A 14,904-nucleotide genomic window follows, 5' to 3' on the forward strand; every position below is an offset into this window, starting at 1 on the left:
GTCGACGATGATGAAGACGAAGAACTATGAAGGACTTAGCTTCGCTGCCCAAGACAGAATCAGTGGCAGTATAAAAGAGAGGAAAAAGGGTTTATCAAAAAAAAAAAAAAAACAGAGAGAGAGAGGAAAAAGGGACATGGTTGACGACTGATTTTATAATTATTAAGCATAAAATCATCATAAAAATTAATTTGAAAACTGACGTATTCCCTAATAATGAAGATGATAACTATAATTATGATGTTAATTATGAAGGCTGAGAATCACATATATATGTAAGGAAGAGGAGTCAGTTCAAGGGCAAGTAATAGGATAAGAAAATGGCATAGAGAAAGGAGGGATGCAGACTATTATTGATCCTTGCAAGTATTTTATATAAATGGATGCATCCAATTAGTTCATTTTATTAAATTGAAAAAATAGAAAAACTACAATGTCCTTGTGCACAAAATGGTTAAAATATAGGTTTTGTTTTTTCTTAATAAATTAAAATAAACTTTAAAATTATAGTAATTTTTTTAATCTCCATCCTACCATGTAAACACCCAAGATGAGGGTTTAGTAATGCTTAGTAAGATTTTATAAAAAGAATCAAAATAATTCAAATTTTAGTATCTTATAAATAGCACCTGTAAGGGTATAATTTGACTCTTGGGGTTACATAAATTAATGGCCGTTGATGTTGAAATTAGCAATTTGACAGATAAGCTATAGTGGCTCGGTTGTCTCAAAAAGTCAATCATAGGTTGGGACTCACATGGGATACTAATCTGCCCAATTATGTATGATTTCTCCAAGCTAAACATCATATGCTCTAGTTAGTCTACTAACAAACAAAGTACTCCTTCGTTTTTTATTATGAACTTTAAGTAATTAATTTGTGTATAATAAAAAATTAGTTAAAAAATAATAATTTTAATTTTCAAATATGCCTCTGTAATAAATGAGAAAAAGAATGAACAAGATTGTATAAAAAAATATGATGAGAGAGTGTGTGACAAATAAGAGATTAAGAGAATAAATTAATTAAGGACAGAATTGAAAAAAGACACATTAAATATTAAGACAAACTCAAATTAATGCTTATAAAATAGATAATTTCAGCTTTTTGAAAAGTTTAACCATCACAAACCAAACAACTGAAACTTAATTATTTTTGGAAGGGTTAATACAAACTTTGATCCTTCAAATTTACCATCATATTGGTTTTGGTTCCTCAAGTTTCAAACCATAAGTTTTGGTCCCTCAAGTTTCTTTTCATTTAAAACATTGGCTCCTATAATCCAATAAAAAATTAGACCATTTTACTCCTTGAGAAATCAAAACCTATGGTTTGAAACTTGAAGAACTAAAATCAAAATAAAAGACAAATTTGAGGGACTAAAGATTATATTAATTTTTTTTGGAAAGTGTAACCCTCTTCCCCTTCCTTGAGATATGATCAAAAGTCAAAACTAATAAATTCCAATAAAGTTCTTATCTCATCCTCTACTACAAAAGTAATAACGCTTTCATTTGAATTTCTAGATTACCAACTAAATAATTTACGTTGATAATAAATGAAATTATATCAATGAGTAATTAAATAGAAGTGAAATGAAAAATTGACCAAAAAAAATTGAAAATAACTTCTAAGTGTCTTTTACAAATAAGAAAATCCATACTAAAAAATTATCTCTTACAAAAACAAATGGAGGAAGTAGTATATCTTTCGGAGTCCAAAAGCTGTCATGATACATATAACCAAGTTTCCAAATTAATCTCCATTTTTTAAGTTCTTCTATTCTTATAGCATCATTTTTTCTAATCTTTGCGCTCTAGCATGTTGTTGATAATTCAATCTCTTCATTGTAATGCTCTTTGTCTATTTTTATAGACGAATCTACATTAAAATTATTGATTCACAAGACAAATAGCAGTTTAGTTTGCTTTGAAAGAAGCCAAAAAAATAATAAATAGTTGGGAATTACATAAATGGTATCATAGGAATACAGAGGAACATTATTTAGCCAGGACGTATTCATCTTGTTTTTCAAAACATGCTCTTCTCCTTTGCTTTTATTTTTATTTTATTTTTTTAAGCGGAAACAAGGTATCGTTAATCCGAGGAAACAGAGAGAAGATCGTAACAAAAGGGAATTAGACCAAGGTAATTAAGTTAATGAAAATTAAAAATGAAGTTTATAGCATTACAAGTATAGTTCTTTAATTTCTTTCCCGCGTTAATGTCAACACATAAATCTTCGTCATAGTCTGCTGTGTTTCAAGGACCCCATGTCTCTAGCTTCCTTTCTCAGAACGTACTTCTGAATCTTACCCGTCGAAGTCTTGGGAAGGTCCTCCTTGAACACCACCGTTTTTGGCACCATGAAGCGTGGCATCCTCTCTCTGCAATACTCCATTATCTCCTTCTCCGTCGGCTTCTTTTCCAATCCCCCCCTCAGGCTCACGAATGCGCACGGCGTCTCTCCCCAGAACTCGTCGGGCCTCGCCACCACCACCACCTCGTTCACCGCTGGGTTGCTGTACAGCACCGATTCAACCTCCACGCTGCTCACATTCTCACCGCCACTGATGATCACGTCCTTTGATCGATCCTTAACCTCCAAGTACCCATCTGGATGCATCACTCCAACATCTCCGGTGTAGAACCAGCCGTTCTTGAAGCACTTGGAGTTCGCATCTGGATCTTTCAAGTAGCCCAACATGACAAATGCGCCCCGAACAACCACTTCCCCAAGGGATGACCCGTCACGTTTCACGCTTTTACCCGAATCTGGATCCATCACGTCCATCTCCGCCAGCCCGATTGTTCTCACACTTTGCCTAGCCTTTAATCGTGCCCTCTCCGTCGCCGGCAGCAAGTTCCACCCAGGCTTCCACGCACATGTAACTACCACCCCTCCAGTTTCTGTCAATCCATACCCGTGACTCACCACAAATCCTAACGCCTCTGTTCGGTGCAGCACTGCCGCTGGCGGCGGTGCTCCCGCGGTGAGAACTTGAACGGGGTTTCTGAGAGGTTTTTTCGTTGACGAGTTAGTTAGCATGTTGAGCACCACCGGTGCAGCGCACATATGTGTTACACCGTGGTGTTCGATGAGACTGAACACGACTGCGGCGTCAAATTTACGGAGGCAGATATTGGTTCCTCCGACGGCTGCCATCCCCCACGGGAAGCTCCACCCGTTAACGTGGAACATGCTCAGCGTCCAGAGGTAGACCGGCCCTTTGGGGACGGCCCAATCAATCAGAGAATCGACGGTAATGACGAACATACCTCGATGGCAATGAACCACCCCCTTTGGAGACGAAGTCGTTCCGGACGTGTAATTCAACACCATCGGATCCCACTCACTTTTGGGTCGGATCCACTGGAAACTCGGGTCACCCTTCGCCACCAACCCCTCGTACGTATCCGAGAAGCCCTCCGATGATACGGGTTCCAATGAGTCGTCAGTGATGAGGATAAGGATAGGACGTTTAGTCTCAGGAGGCAGCAAGGAAATGGCGTTGAGTACCAAAGCGCGTGAGGCACAGTCGACGAACACAAGCTTGGATTCGCCGTGGCGGAGGATGACGGAGATGGTGCGAGCGTCCAGGCGGGTGTTGATGTTGTTGAGGACGGCGCCGGCGAAGGGAACTGCAAAGTGGAGCTCGTACATGGCGGGGATGTTGGGTGCCACGACGGACACGACATGGCCACGGCCGATTCCGATGGAGGAAAGAGAGGAAGCTAGTTGAAGACAGCGACGGTGCGTTTGGGACCAAGTGAAAGTGGTGTTGTCATAGACGATAGAAGTGCAGTCGCCATAGACGGTGGAAGCTCTATCGAGAAAGCCTAAAGGAGTGAGAGGAGAAGAATTTGCAGAGCCTGGGTTGAGATCTTCCATGTGGAGGATGATGAGGAAGAAGTAGGACTGAGCTTCCGCCGCACAAGACGGCAGTTGTAGTGCAATACACAGGGAGATAGGGAAACGGGGAGGCAGGTGAGGAGTAATGTATAATAATAGTGCTTAGTTGTCTCAAAAAGTCAATCACTGGGACATTAATAAGCCTTAACGTGCAGCATAAGTATTTTATCAAGTGTGTTCATTGTCAAAGTATTTTAATCTCAAATTTCTTTTTAATATCTTACAATATTTTTTAGATGTATTTAATACTCTAAAATATTATTTGGTCTACCTAGCATCAAAGTAAGAAAAATAGTCTAGGGTGCTAGACTCACTTGGAAAATACTTTATATTACTAAGGTGGTGTTTAGCATTAAGGAAAAGTGTTTTTAAAAAGTATTTTTCTGCAAAACGAGACAAACTCCTCCATATATTTACTTCGTATACTGTAAAAGTATTTTTAAAATCATAGTTTGAGTTCTATCCAAACACTCTCTAAATAAACCACAAAATACTTAAGAGTATTGGAGGCACCTGAAAAGACCCCTTATGTGCATATGATTAATTCTCTATATTGATAACATGCCTTCAACTTGGAATCAGGTTTGGTGCTTGTTGTTTTGATGAATGCCCTAAGCTTATTAGCTCTAGACTGTCCATATTTCATTGGGATGGTCTGGATTTGATTTTTTTATTTTTATTTGTTTAAAATAATTATTTTAATATGTATAGAATCTAAAATAAAGATAATCTCTTAACTATTATTTTTTTTTCAAAAAATAGTTTTTTATTTGAAAATAATTAATTAAATATTTTAAATCTAGACTGTTCAAATATAGATGATATAAATTTAATAAGCTTAAGATACTCATCAAAGTGATGAATACTGAAACTGGTTTCCATTCCACCATCTCATATCAATATTATGACGGCTTATTAATTAGCTATATATGGGCCATAAATTTATTTATAGAAGAATTACAATGAAATCCCAAACAAGAAAAATAATTAAAAAATAAGTTCCAAATATTGTCATTCTTACTATAAAACTTGTCATTATATACTGTTGAAGTTGTTATTGAGACTTTTTAATAATTATTTTTCTTCTGTAGAACTTGATTATAATTCTCTTTTTATTTATTTTAGGTACTAACTAAACTATTTGTCATTTTCGGCGGGCCACATCCCTCCTCACCGCCGCCAGTCCCCGCAAGATCTATGAGAAGCTAGATGCTCCCTTCAATTCCACTTTCCACGTATAATTAAAAGTTATTGAATTATTTGTGGGGATTTTGGGCTCACCGTTGTTTTGGTCAAAATTTTGGCTCACTTGTTATGAGATACTTTAACATTTTTACACATATTAAAACATTATTATATTATTTTATCAAAAAAGAGTTGTACTCCATCTTTATTAATAAAATGACTATTTTGATAAAAAATAATAAAAATGAATATGAAACCTCCTCTCACACTTCGTAAAGAACTTGATATATAGAATTTTTTGGGCGAAAATTTAAAAAAAAATTATTGGATACTTTTCTTATAACACCATATATTTTGAATCAAGAAAGCCTTTTATAGGAGATGACTTAATTTTAAATAAGAAGAGGAGAAAGGAGTAGATTATAAGATGATTACAATGAATTAAAAGACAGCTTTATTACAACTAAATAAAAAGATACATAACAACTATATAGACTTAGGCCTAACAACACTAGAAAAAGAAGCTAAGAAAGCTCAAGTCATGTTATGTTATAATTAAAACTAGGAGAAAGTTAAACAGAGACAACCATGCAGAAATGAAAAAACACAGTCGAGAAGGTGAGATCGTATCCAACATATAAATATCTTTTTAGTTTATCATATTAGGAGATTTTACTAAGTATATACAATGTTATTTTTCCAAATAACAAAAATAATATTTATAATTTAAAATATAAAGTCCTAATAAAAATTAGGAAAAATTACTATGAAGTCTAAAAAAAGAATGCAATGACTAAAATGTCTTACCGAACTTGTCATTGTTTGTGGGATTTGTTCAGTTATTACATGTTCATTTCCTATACCTTCTAATAATTATCTCTAAAAATTAATCTAAGGAAGCGTTTGGATGGAAATCAAACCATGGTTTCAAAAGTGTTTTTACAGTTTATGAAATACATATGTAGAGGAGTTTATCTCGTTTTGTAAAAAATTGCTTTTTAAAAGTACACCCCCAAAACTAACGTATTCAATAATAATAAAGATGATGAAGCCGATGAGGTTGAAGAAGAAGGCACGGACAACTAAGGGCAAGATAAGCAGAAGGGAGAGAAAGTAATTAGGAAGGTATAGAGAAATTATTATTAATATTTTATATAAATGGATGCATGCAAATGCATTGTCTTTGACGTTAATGGTTGAAACATATATAGGTTTTGTTTTGTCCTATATGCCATATGAAAATTAATTTTCTGTTCATCCCACCATGAGATGACCATTCAAGATGATCCAGATTTGATATGGAGTAACGATTAGAATATAGTTTAAATCTTGTGGATACAAAAAATAATGATTAAGGAATAATTAATACCCTTGCTTTTTTTTCCCAATTACTATGCTTAGCAATATATAACTAATGCATGGTTTTTTAACATTGAGGAATTACATGAAAATTAAAAAGGGAAAGTTACAAAAACGATGTTATGCTAAAATTATATTATTACTCATTAAGTTAATTGTCTTGCTTAAGTTAATTGTGTGAAGAACTTAACAGAAATTTAAAAGAAACAGAGGGATTACTTCTTGTTTAATTTGTCGATATGTTATTATAACTTTGATTAGCAAACTTTGTGTAATTGAAGTCATTAGATTCACATGGGATCTTTTTTTTTTTGCAAGCAGATTCACATGGGATTTTAATGAATTCCACTTAATATGATTCTCCAAATCATATATTACAAACTAGTTCCGGTCCTACATATAAAATGTAGCTTGTATATGTTAATAAACTTGTATAATATTAATCGGATTCTATTCAATAAAAATGTTATATTACATAAAATTGAAATATATCTCATTATAAAATTCTTACTTGAATTGGATTTTGTAAAAAAAAGATTTGTTCTTCATTTATTTTGTTTATATTTTTCCCGATAGAAATAGAAGAATATTAATGAAGGACTCGAAAATTTTAAAGTAAAAAGCTCTTATTTGTGGGGAAAATCTCGGTGGGATGAAAATACTCTCTTTCAGCCCCAACGTTAATTTACCACGATGAAGGCAACGCCTTTGTTGTGAAGGTAAAGGCTGAACATGGGAAACCAGGGAAGTGTTGTTGAGCAATAGGGGCTCATCTTTCCTTGACCAAGGTCAGGGGTTCGGTCTTTGCTTAGGCATAGAAAGCGTTAAATTTTCTGGCTAGCTATCTCACCCTTTGGGTTGCCTAAAATTAGTGAATCCAAAATAGTTTGAGTCGTTGATGTACTTGAAAGATGGTCAGTTTAGGATACTGGATGAGGTCACTCAAAAAAAAAAAGGCTGAACATGGGATATCCATTATTTACAAGTCTTTATTTTTATGACTTACTACTTCGTTTTTACATAATTTATGAATAATTTTCAACAATTTAAAAGTGAATTATGTAGAAAAAAATTAAGGTGAGAAGGTTAGAACTTTTTTACAAATTAAACTTTTATTTAATTAGCATATTCTTCCAAAGTAAAGTAATTAATTACAGGTAGGGAATATCCAGGTTAAAATTACAGAAAATTTATTTGATTTCATGTTGCTGATGTAAATTTATTTTACCTTTTTTTTATAGTGGAAACAAAATAGTATTAATCAGAAGAAACAGAGCACAAATGGATCATACAAAAGAGAATGAGAGCAAACAAATTAAGTGAAAGAAATTTACAAATGTTTCGTGTTATTACAGGTATTGTTATCAAAGATTATTATTTGGTGCTTACTATAGCGATGAACACCGAGTGCTCGTCATTATAATGAGATTAAAACCGTTAAAATTTAAAATTAATGGTCCAAAATTTAAAATTTTTAATTTATGATTTTTTTAAATGATAAATTTATTTTTTAGAAGTAACAACTATAAATTATCTTCATTTTAAAATGTAAAAATTAAATTAAGTTTTAACTGTTCAAATTAATCTACACAGTCCAAATTAAATTACAGAATGCTTATTAAAATGATGAGTATAGAATGTGCTTGTAATTGTCAAAACACTGAAGAGAAAAAAGAGTGGAAGCATATGATCTCATAGTCCTTTCTCTGATTTTTCTTTCCGTATCCCATCTCTATGGCTAGATGAAAAAAGATAGATGATTTAAATTTAATATTTTATAAAGATATTATTATAATATGAGATAAATTATATTTTTATTATTTTATATATTGCAATTGTGGACAGTCTAAATCAAATACTAAAAGTTAAAATTTATTTTTAATGTAATAGTAGAATATGTTATAAACTATGAAATCCTAACCTTCATTTTTTAATCTATGGACGGAGAAGGAATTCAAAGAGGAAAGGAAGACACAATAATTATGAGAGGGGGTCCATCCAAATCCAAAATGGGAACACATTCCATGCTCATAAGTTGTTCCGTCTTTTCCCGTGAATTTTAATCCATCTCAAAAATTGTACTCCTCCGGTCCTTATTATAAGACCCAATTTGACTTTTTATTTGGTCCTAATTATAAGACCCAATCCATTTTGTCTCTTATATTTATGTATTTTTTTTCAAGATAATCCTTTTAATAATGATAGTTTTAGCCAATATACTTAATTAGCAAGGATATTTTAGGAATGACAACACTTATTTATTATAAATAACCAACTTAACTTACTTCCTTAATCTCCTCAAATAAGTCAATTGGGTCTTATAATTAGGACCGGAGGAGTAGATTTTTTTTGTATGGTCAAAAGAAGGACTTGATAAAAAATTTACGCTTTATTATTGTCCACGTTCTGCGCATCATATATATGTGGCTTATTTATTATATTCTGAGTTTTTCCTTCCTTATTATTTTTGTATGGTCATTTTTCCTATATATTTTTTCCCCATAAGCTCCTTAATCCCAATTTTCCCCCAGTTCAAAGCTACATGCAGGAGATGGATCTGCCACTCTTCACATAATGTCATAATCAGCAGTAAAATAAAATGTATGGGTAGCACTACTGGTGGCTAGAGGAAATTTAGGGAATATTTTGATATTCATATTATTTGATGATGATTTTCTCGGATTCAGTTTTGAATATCCTAAATTTATCAGATTTGGATCATCTATATTTCATTTGAATTGTTCGGATTTATTTTTTTAAAATTTTTATTTGCTCAAAATAATTATTTTAATATGTAGAGAATTTAAAATAAAGATAATTTCTTAACAATTATTTTTAAAAAAATTATTTTTTTTAAAAATAATTAATTAAAAATTTTAGACCTTAACCCTTCAAATAGATTTAATGAGTTTAGATACTTATAATTGTGATAAGCACTCTGCGTGTCATTCCAATCTTCAGGCCGAACACCTTCCTAATTCTTCCCGCCTCCAAGCTCTTCACCTTCGCCTCATCAGGACTGCCGTATTTCAGAGACACCATCTCTTTACCGGTCGAGGTCTTTGGAAGATCTTCCTTCAACACCACCATTTTTGGCACCATGAAGTGGGGCATTTTCTCTCTCCATTACACCATTGAGATTATGTCCGTCTCCGTCGGCTTCTTCTTCAGTCCCTCCCTCTGGCTCACGAACGCGCACGGCGTCTCTCCCCAGAAATCGTCCGGCCTTGCCGCCGCCGCCTCGTTCACCGCCGGGTTCCTGTACAGCACCGATTCTACCTCCACGCTGCTCTGATTCTCGATCACCCCCACTTATCATCACGTCCTTCTATCGTTCTTAAATCTCTGAGTACCCATCTGGATGCATTATTTCTCCTGTACGTCCCCCGTGTAGAACCAACCAGCCATCTTGAAGCACTTGGACCTCGCATCTGGATCTTTCAAGTAACCTATCATCACACATGCGCTCAGAAAAACCACCTCCCCAAGTGTGCACCCGTCACATTTCACGCTCTTACAGTTTTGCCCGAATCTGGATCCATCTCCGCCATCCCGCTTGTTCTCACACCTCGCCTGTCCCTTAATCGTGCCCTCTCCGTCTCCGGCAGCAAGCTCCACCCAGACTACGCTGCTCACATTTACACTGTTATTATAAGGATTATCTTCAAAAAAAATAGATATATATAAAAATAAATAAATTATCATTTTACATTTAGAATCAAAATAAAAATTAAATGTGACTCAATTAAGGGCTGGAGGTAATAATAAATATGACTTTTTATTAAAAAAATCATTATATGCTCTTATGAGTTGTGATAAAGTAAAATTTATATGCACAATTGCTATTTGAATTGAATCTTACCACACTGTAAAATTATTACTTCGATTAGGTTTTGTAAATTTTGTCTTGTTCTTACAAGTTATCTTTACTGGGCCAAGAAAGAAAGTTACCTTATTGGTACGGACAACTACAATTTGTTTTTCTTAAAAAAAAAAAAAAGGACCCCATTCTTTCATTTTGGTAAAAGTCAACTTCAAAAAAAAAAAAAAAGAACCATTAAGACTACAAAATGTAAGCACATAAGCATAAACGAACGCATGTGGACATCCAAACTAAGATAGACAAGCGCATGCACATCAGCACATGCATATGGACGTACGTGCAAGGAACGCCAAAAAATTCTCACATGTTAATGAAACCAGGTAAAAATATTAAATTTGTCATAAATTTCAAGTAATTTTTAATATTAACTTCATTAATTACATTAAATTTTAACCTTATATTAATTTCTATTCTCCCCTATTCTCATTAGATATGGATATATATTGGAAAAAAACATTTTATACTCGTTAAAATTGTCAAAAATTCTTGTAAAAAGGATTTTTTTTGTAGAAGGGCTTCTATAATAAGGACCTGAAGGAGCACATGTAAATCGTTCTTGAAGAAAAGTTTGTTCTTAAATATTACTCTAGTTTTTAATATAAGATTTAATTAACAAATTTAGGAGGATCAAGGAAGTTAGTTAAGTTAGTTATTTGTAATAAATAGATATTTTCTTTTCTAAAATATCTTTATTAATTATGTATGTTTGAATTACCTATTGATAGTAACTTTTTAACATATGTAATTACTATGGAGATTATTTGAGTACAAAATAAATAAATATTGAAGACAAAATATATTAAAATCTTATATTTATGACTAAATTAAATGTCAAATTAACTCGTATATTATATTAAGGATCAGAGATAGTATAAGTCACTTAGCTTGCAAAATAATTAATTATCTTTTTTCAATTCTACCTGTAATGAATATGATAGATAAAATATACAACATACTTCTCTAGTCCTAAATATAAGACCCTTATACTAGTGTGTATAAGAGTCTTATATTTAGGACCGGATGAGTATTTTTTTAACTCATTTCCTTTGACAGGGGCAAGTGTGAAAATTTTTAATACATTTATTGATACGTGAAAATATAGTACGAGTGACTTACATATAAGACGAAAGTGTTAGTAACAAAAAAACAGGGTATACAACAAATCTCTTGAAGCGAGTTTGCCACCTTCATGTATCATTTTCCTTATTACAGCCTTAATGTAAGAGTTCTTTAAAATATCCTTGAATAATATTAGATTATATATTATTTTATAAGTTAAATGAATTAATTTTAAAAAATAATAAATATAAAAATAAAATTAATTAAAATCTTATATTTAGAATCAAAATCAAGTTACTTTTTATGCTTAGTACAAGAGGAGTACTGAGTTTTTTAGTGCCAAATGTTATTTAGCTCAACTCTTTTTTATATTGTTTCGTTATCTTGCATCAACTTGTGTTGAATCAACAAATTAAATCAATATATGACTTGACAAAAAAAAACAATATATGCTCAAATGAGTTACGATGAACTATAGTTTCCATATACTGATACTATTTGAATTGTTGCACTATGAAATTATAATGCGGATTAGGTTTCGTAATTTTTTCTTCGTATTCTCCCTTTATTCTTGGCTATATTTTTTCCATGATAGAAAATAGAAGTATATCACACTATGCATTTTTTATGAGACTGACCATTGGAATTATTAGAATCATATCACACTATGCATTTTAGAATATCTCGGGATTTATCTATAATTAAATTAGTTTTTGGTTTTAAAAAGCAAATGTTTTAAGCCCGACTTGGGCCTGGTGCAGGGACTTTTTATTTTTTAAATTGGTCTCTTCTACGCAATGGACCCGATTCTGATTTAAAAGGCTGCTTTTAGCTAGTTTAAACTTTAAGAGACACTTTTCTTACCTCCTGTTCCTTCTCTGTAAAGTTCTTTGATTGATTAATTTATATACCTTTCTAGCAAAAGAAAAAAAAGACATTTTTCTTACTCTCGTGAATAAATAAATTATCATTTCATTTGGATTAAGGAATACAATTAAAATTAAAAATATGTTTGGTATTTAGATTATTTTTTAAAATAACATGGTACTGCTAACTGTATTTATCCTCATTTGGATGAAGAAAAATGGGAGAGGAAAGAAAATTGGAAAGAAAATGAGAAGGGAAACCTTTTTTTTAAAATTTTTTTCTGAAAATTTGTTTTTCTTTCCCACTTTTGTTTGCATCCAAGGGCTTTTTTTTTTCATTTCCTACCACAATTTTACCTTTTTTTTTTTTTTAATTTCCAAAACATCCTCCCGTTGATCCTGAAAAGGCACGCGGTCCGAGAAGCAGTAGAGCAGAGAAATCGGTAGGACCCTTCTTTGCGTCTTGTAAATGCGCTGTCCTTTCAGCCATCAAATCCATTTCCCAGTACACACGCGAATAGCTTCATTAAATATCACTAAAATAGCCTCTTAAAATTCCTAATCCAACCCCGACCCGGCTTCCCCTCCCCAAAAATCCCAACTTTTTGTCCCCGTTTTGATTATAATATCCCTGTTTTCTTTCTTTGTCTTCTCCTTCCATCATCCCTATGTTCTACAGTCACTGTCAGAGAGAAAGACATGGAGCAGCAGGCAAAAGAAGAGCTTGAAATGCTGGAATCCCTCTACCCCAATCGGTTCCAGTATTGAAGCTCGAACTCAAGTCCTTCATTTCTCAACATCATCATCATACCCCCGAACCTTCCTCCTTCCTCTCATCCATCGCTGATACTCAAGGTTTCTCTGCTGCTCCTCTGCTTCACTTTCGTTTTCCCCTTGTTTTTTCTACAGTTGAATATGAGGTGTTTTGTTTGAAGCAGAATCGAGCAGCTTGAATCAGAGGAAGAGAAAGAACAAGAGCACTGCTGGTGAAGATTCCGAGTATTGTGATCAGCAGGAAGAGTGTTACGGGTCGGTGAAGAAGATGAAGAAGAAAAAAGATAGGGTGGATTTGGTTCTGGAGAGAGCAGAGGCTTGTCTCAGGAAAATACGACAGTTCAAGGCATCCTTGCTATCGGACTTGTGAAACTTTAAAGTATAGTGTTTTTTGTTTGTGGAGTGTGTAATCTGCTGATGGGTTTAGTGAATCCTGTTCTAGTTGGGGCTCTTTATCTTCGTTTGGAAATCACACGGCTGATACAAGTTTTTGGCTTCCTCAGGGACTCTGTTAGTCTCGAAAAGGTTATTGTAACGCAACGGTTAGTATCTTTGAATCCTTTTGTGTCATTATTTGTGTTTTCCTTCTCGGCCTCTTGTTTTTATTTCTGTAAAGGCATCACAGGAACATTCATTTATAATAGTAACAACGAATATTGCTCTGTAAGTAATAGTGTCTCAGATTTGGATAACTGGGTGGGACAGTGACGTATTTCAATCTTATTAACTACTACCACTTTGTGACAACGAAATTTTGACATGAGCTTGAGTTCATCTGTTATTTTCCGACCAAAGGCAATTACTTATACAAAGTAACCAGGGTTTTTTTTTTTTTTTTGACCGGAACAAAGTAACCAGGGTTAAACCCTTAAAAAAAAATTGCAAAAAAAGGTCCAAAGTGAAAGTCAGTGGGAGATTGCTGGTGCGGCTGGCACGTTTTCCTATCTCTTTTATAAACATAATCGTTGAGTAGAAATGATGTATTTGATTTTTTTTTTTTACCAAAAAATAGATTGTGCTTTTTTTAAATATAATATCTTTTATTCTGTATTGATGATTGTACATGAGGTTGTATTTCTTTTTCCCCTGAAAGGCGGGTAGCTTTATTTATCTTACAAAACGCGTTAATCTTTAAATAATGATCTTTAGTGCTATTTATTAAACATCCACTTTGTTAAACAATTATATATTCAGCCAGATTAAAAAGCTAGTATTGATTGCTTTTTCTTTTTGTTTTTTCCAATGATCTAATGTGCTGAGCTTTAGTCAAGAGTTTATACTATGATACAATTATTGGTTTGGATACAAAACTCTCCATTCCATTTCGCTGTGCAGAGTTAAAAGTCAATCAACTCCGTTCCATTACAAATTGTTATTTTCATATCTCACTTTCAAATAACAATAGCAGTAAGCCAAATAACAAAAGTAGTAAGTGAAATAATAATTTTGTGATCAGGTTTATCATGAAATTAAGCTTTATGAGAAGCTACTTCTATATTTTACTACCCAATAACAAGAGTGATAAGCCAAATGACAAGAGCAATAAGTCAAATAATAAGTTTGATAAACAAAATTATAAGTCTGTGACCAGGTTTTCTGATAAAATTGAGTTTTATAAAAAATTATCATTATTTCTGTATTTTACTACTAAATCACAAGAGAGGTTAGCCAAATGACAAGAGAAGTAAGTCAAGTAAAAGTTTGGTAAGCAAAATTATAAACATGTTATTGGGATTATGATTTCTTAATTCTTTGCTTTTTGTTCGAAGAAGATTATTGTAGAGCCAAAGAAATGCCAAGCTCTCATGAATGTGTAATATTATATGATGAACATGTTATGAAAAGCAATTTATAGAAAGGATTC

The 14,904-nt window shown here is 33.0% G+C and overlaps 1 protein-coding gene and 1 pseudogene across 1 annotated transcript; both read right to left on the bottom strand.

Moving 5' to 3' along the window:
* Positions 1–1,965: 1,965 nt before the first annotated feature.
* Positions 1,966–3,906, bottom strand: LOC114755841 (probable acyl-activating enzyme 6). The gene is made up of 2 exons (XM_028944720.1): positions 2,207–3,906; positions 1,966–2,175 (listed from the first exon to the last, which is right to left on the bottom strand). The coding sequence occupies exon 1, from the start codon at positions 3,891–3,893 to the stop codon at positions 2,247–2,249; it is 1,647 nt and encodes a 548-aa protein (XP_028800553.1). The 5' UTR covers positions 3,894–3,906; the 3' UTR covers positions 1,966–2,175; positions 2,207–2,246.
* Positions 3,907–9,368: 5,462 nt separating this feature from the next.
* On the bottom strand, positions 9,369–12,927 carry LOC114755780 (probable acyl-activating enzyme 5, peroxisomal; annotated as a pseudogene).
* Between the last annotated feature and the right edge of the window lie 1,977 nt (positions 12,928–14,904).

This window comes from Neltuma alba, unplaced genomic scaffold (genome assembly GCF_004799145.2).
Source record: "Neltuma alba isolate B1F8T4 unplaced genomic scaffold, ASM479914v2 tig00001344_pilon, whole genome shotgun sequence".
Lineage (NCBI taxonomy): Eukaryota > Viridiplantae > Streptophyta > Magnoliopsida > Fabales > Fabaceae > Neltuma > Neltuma alba.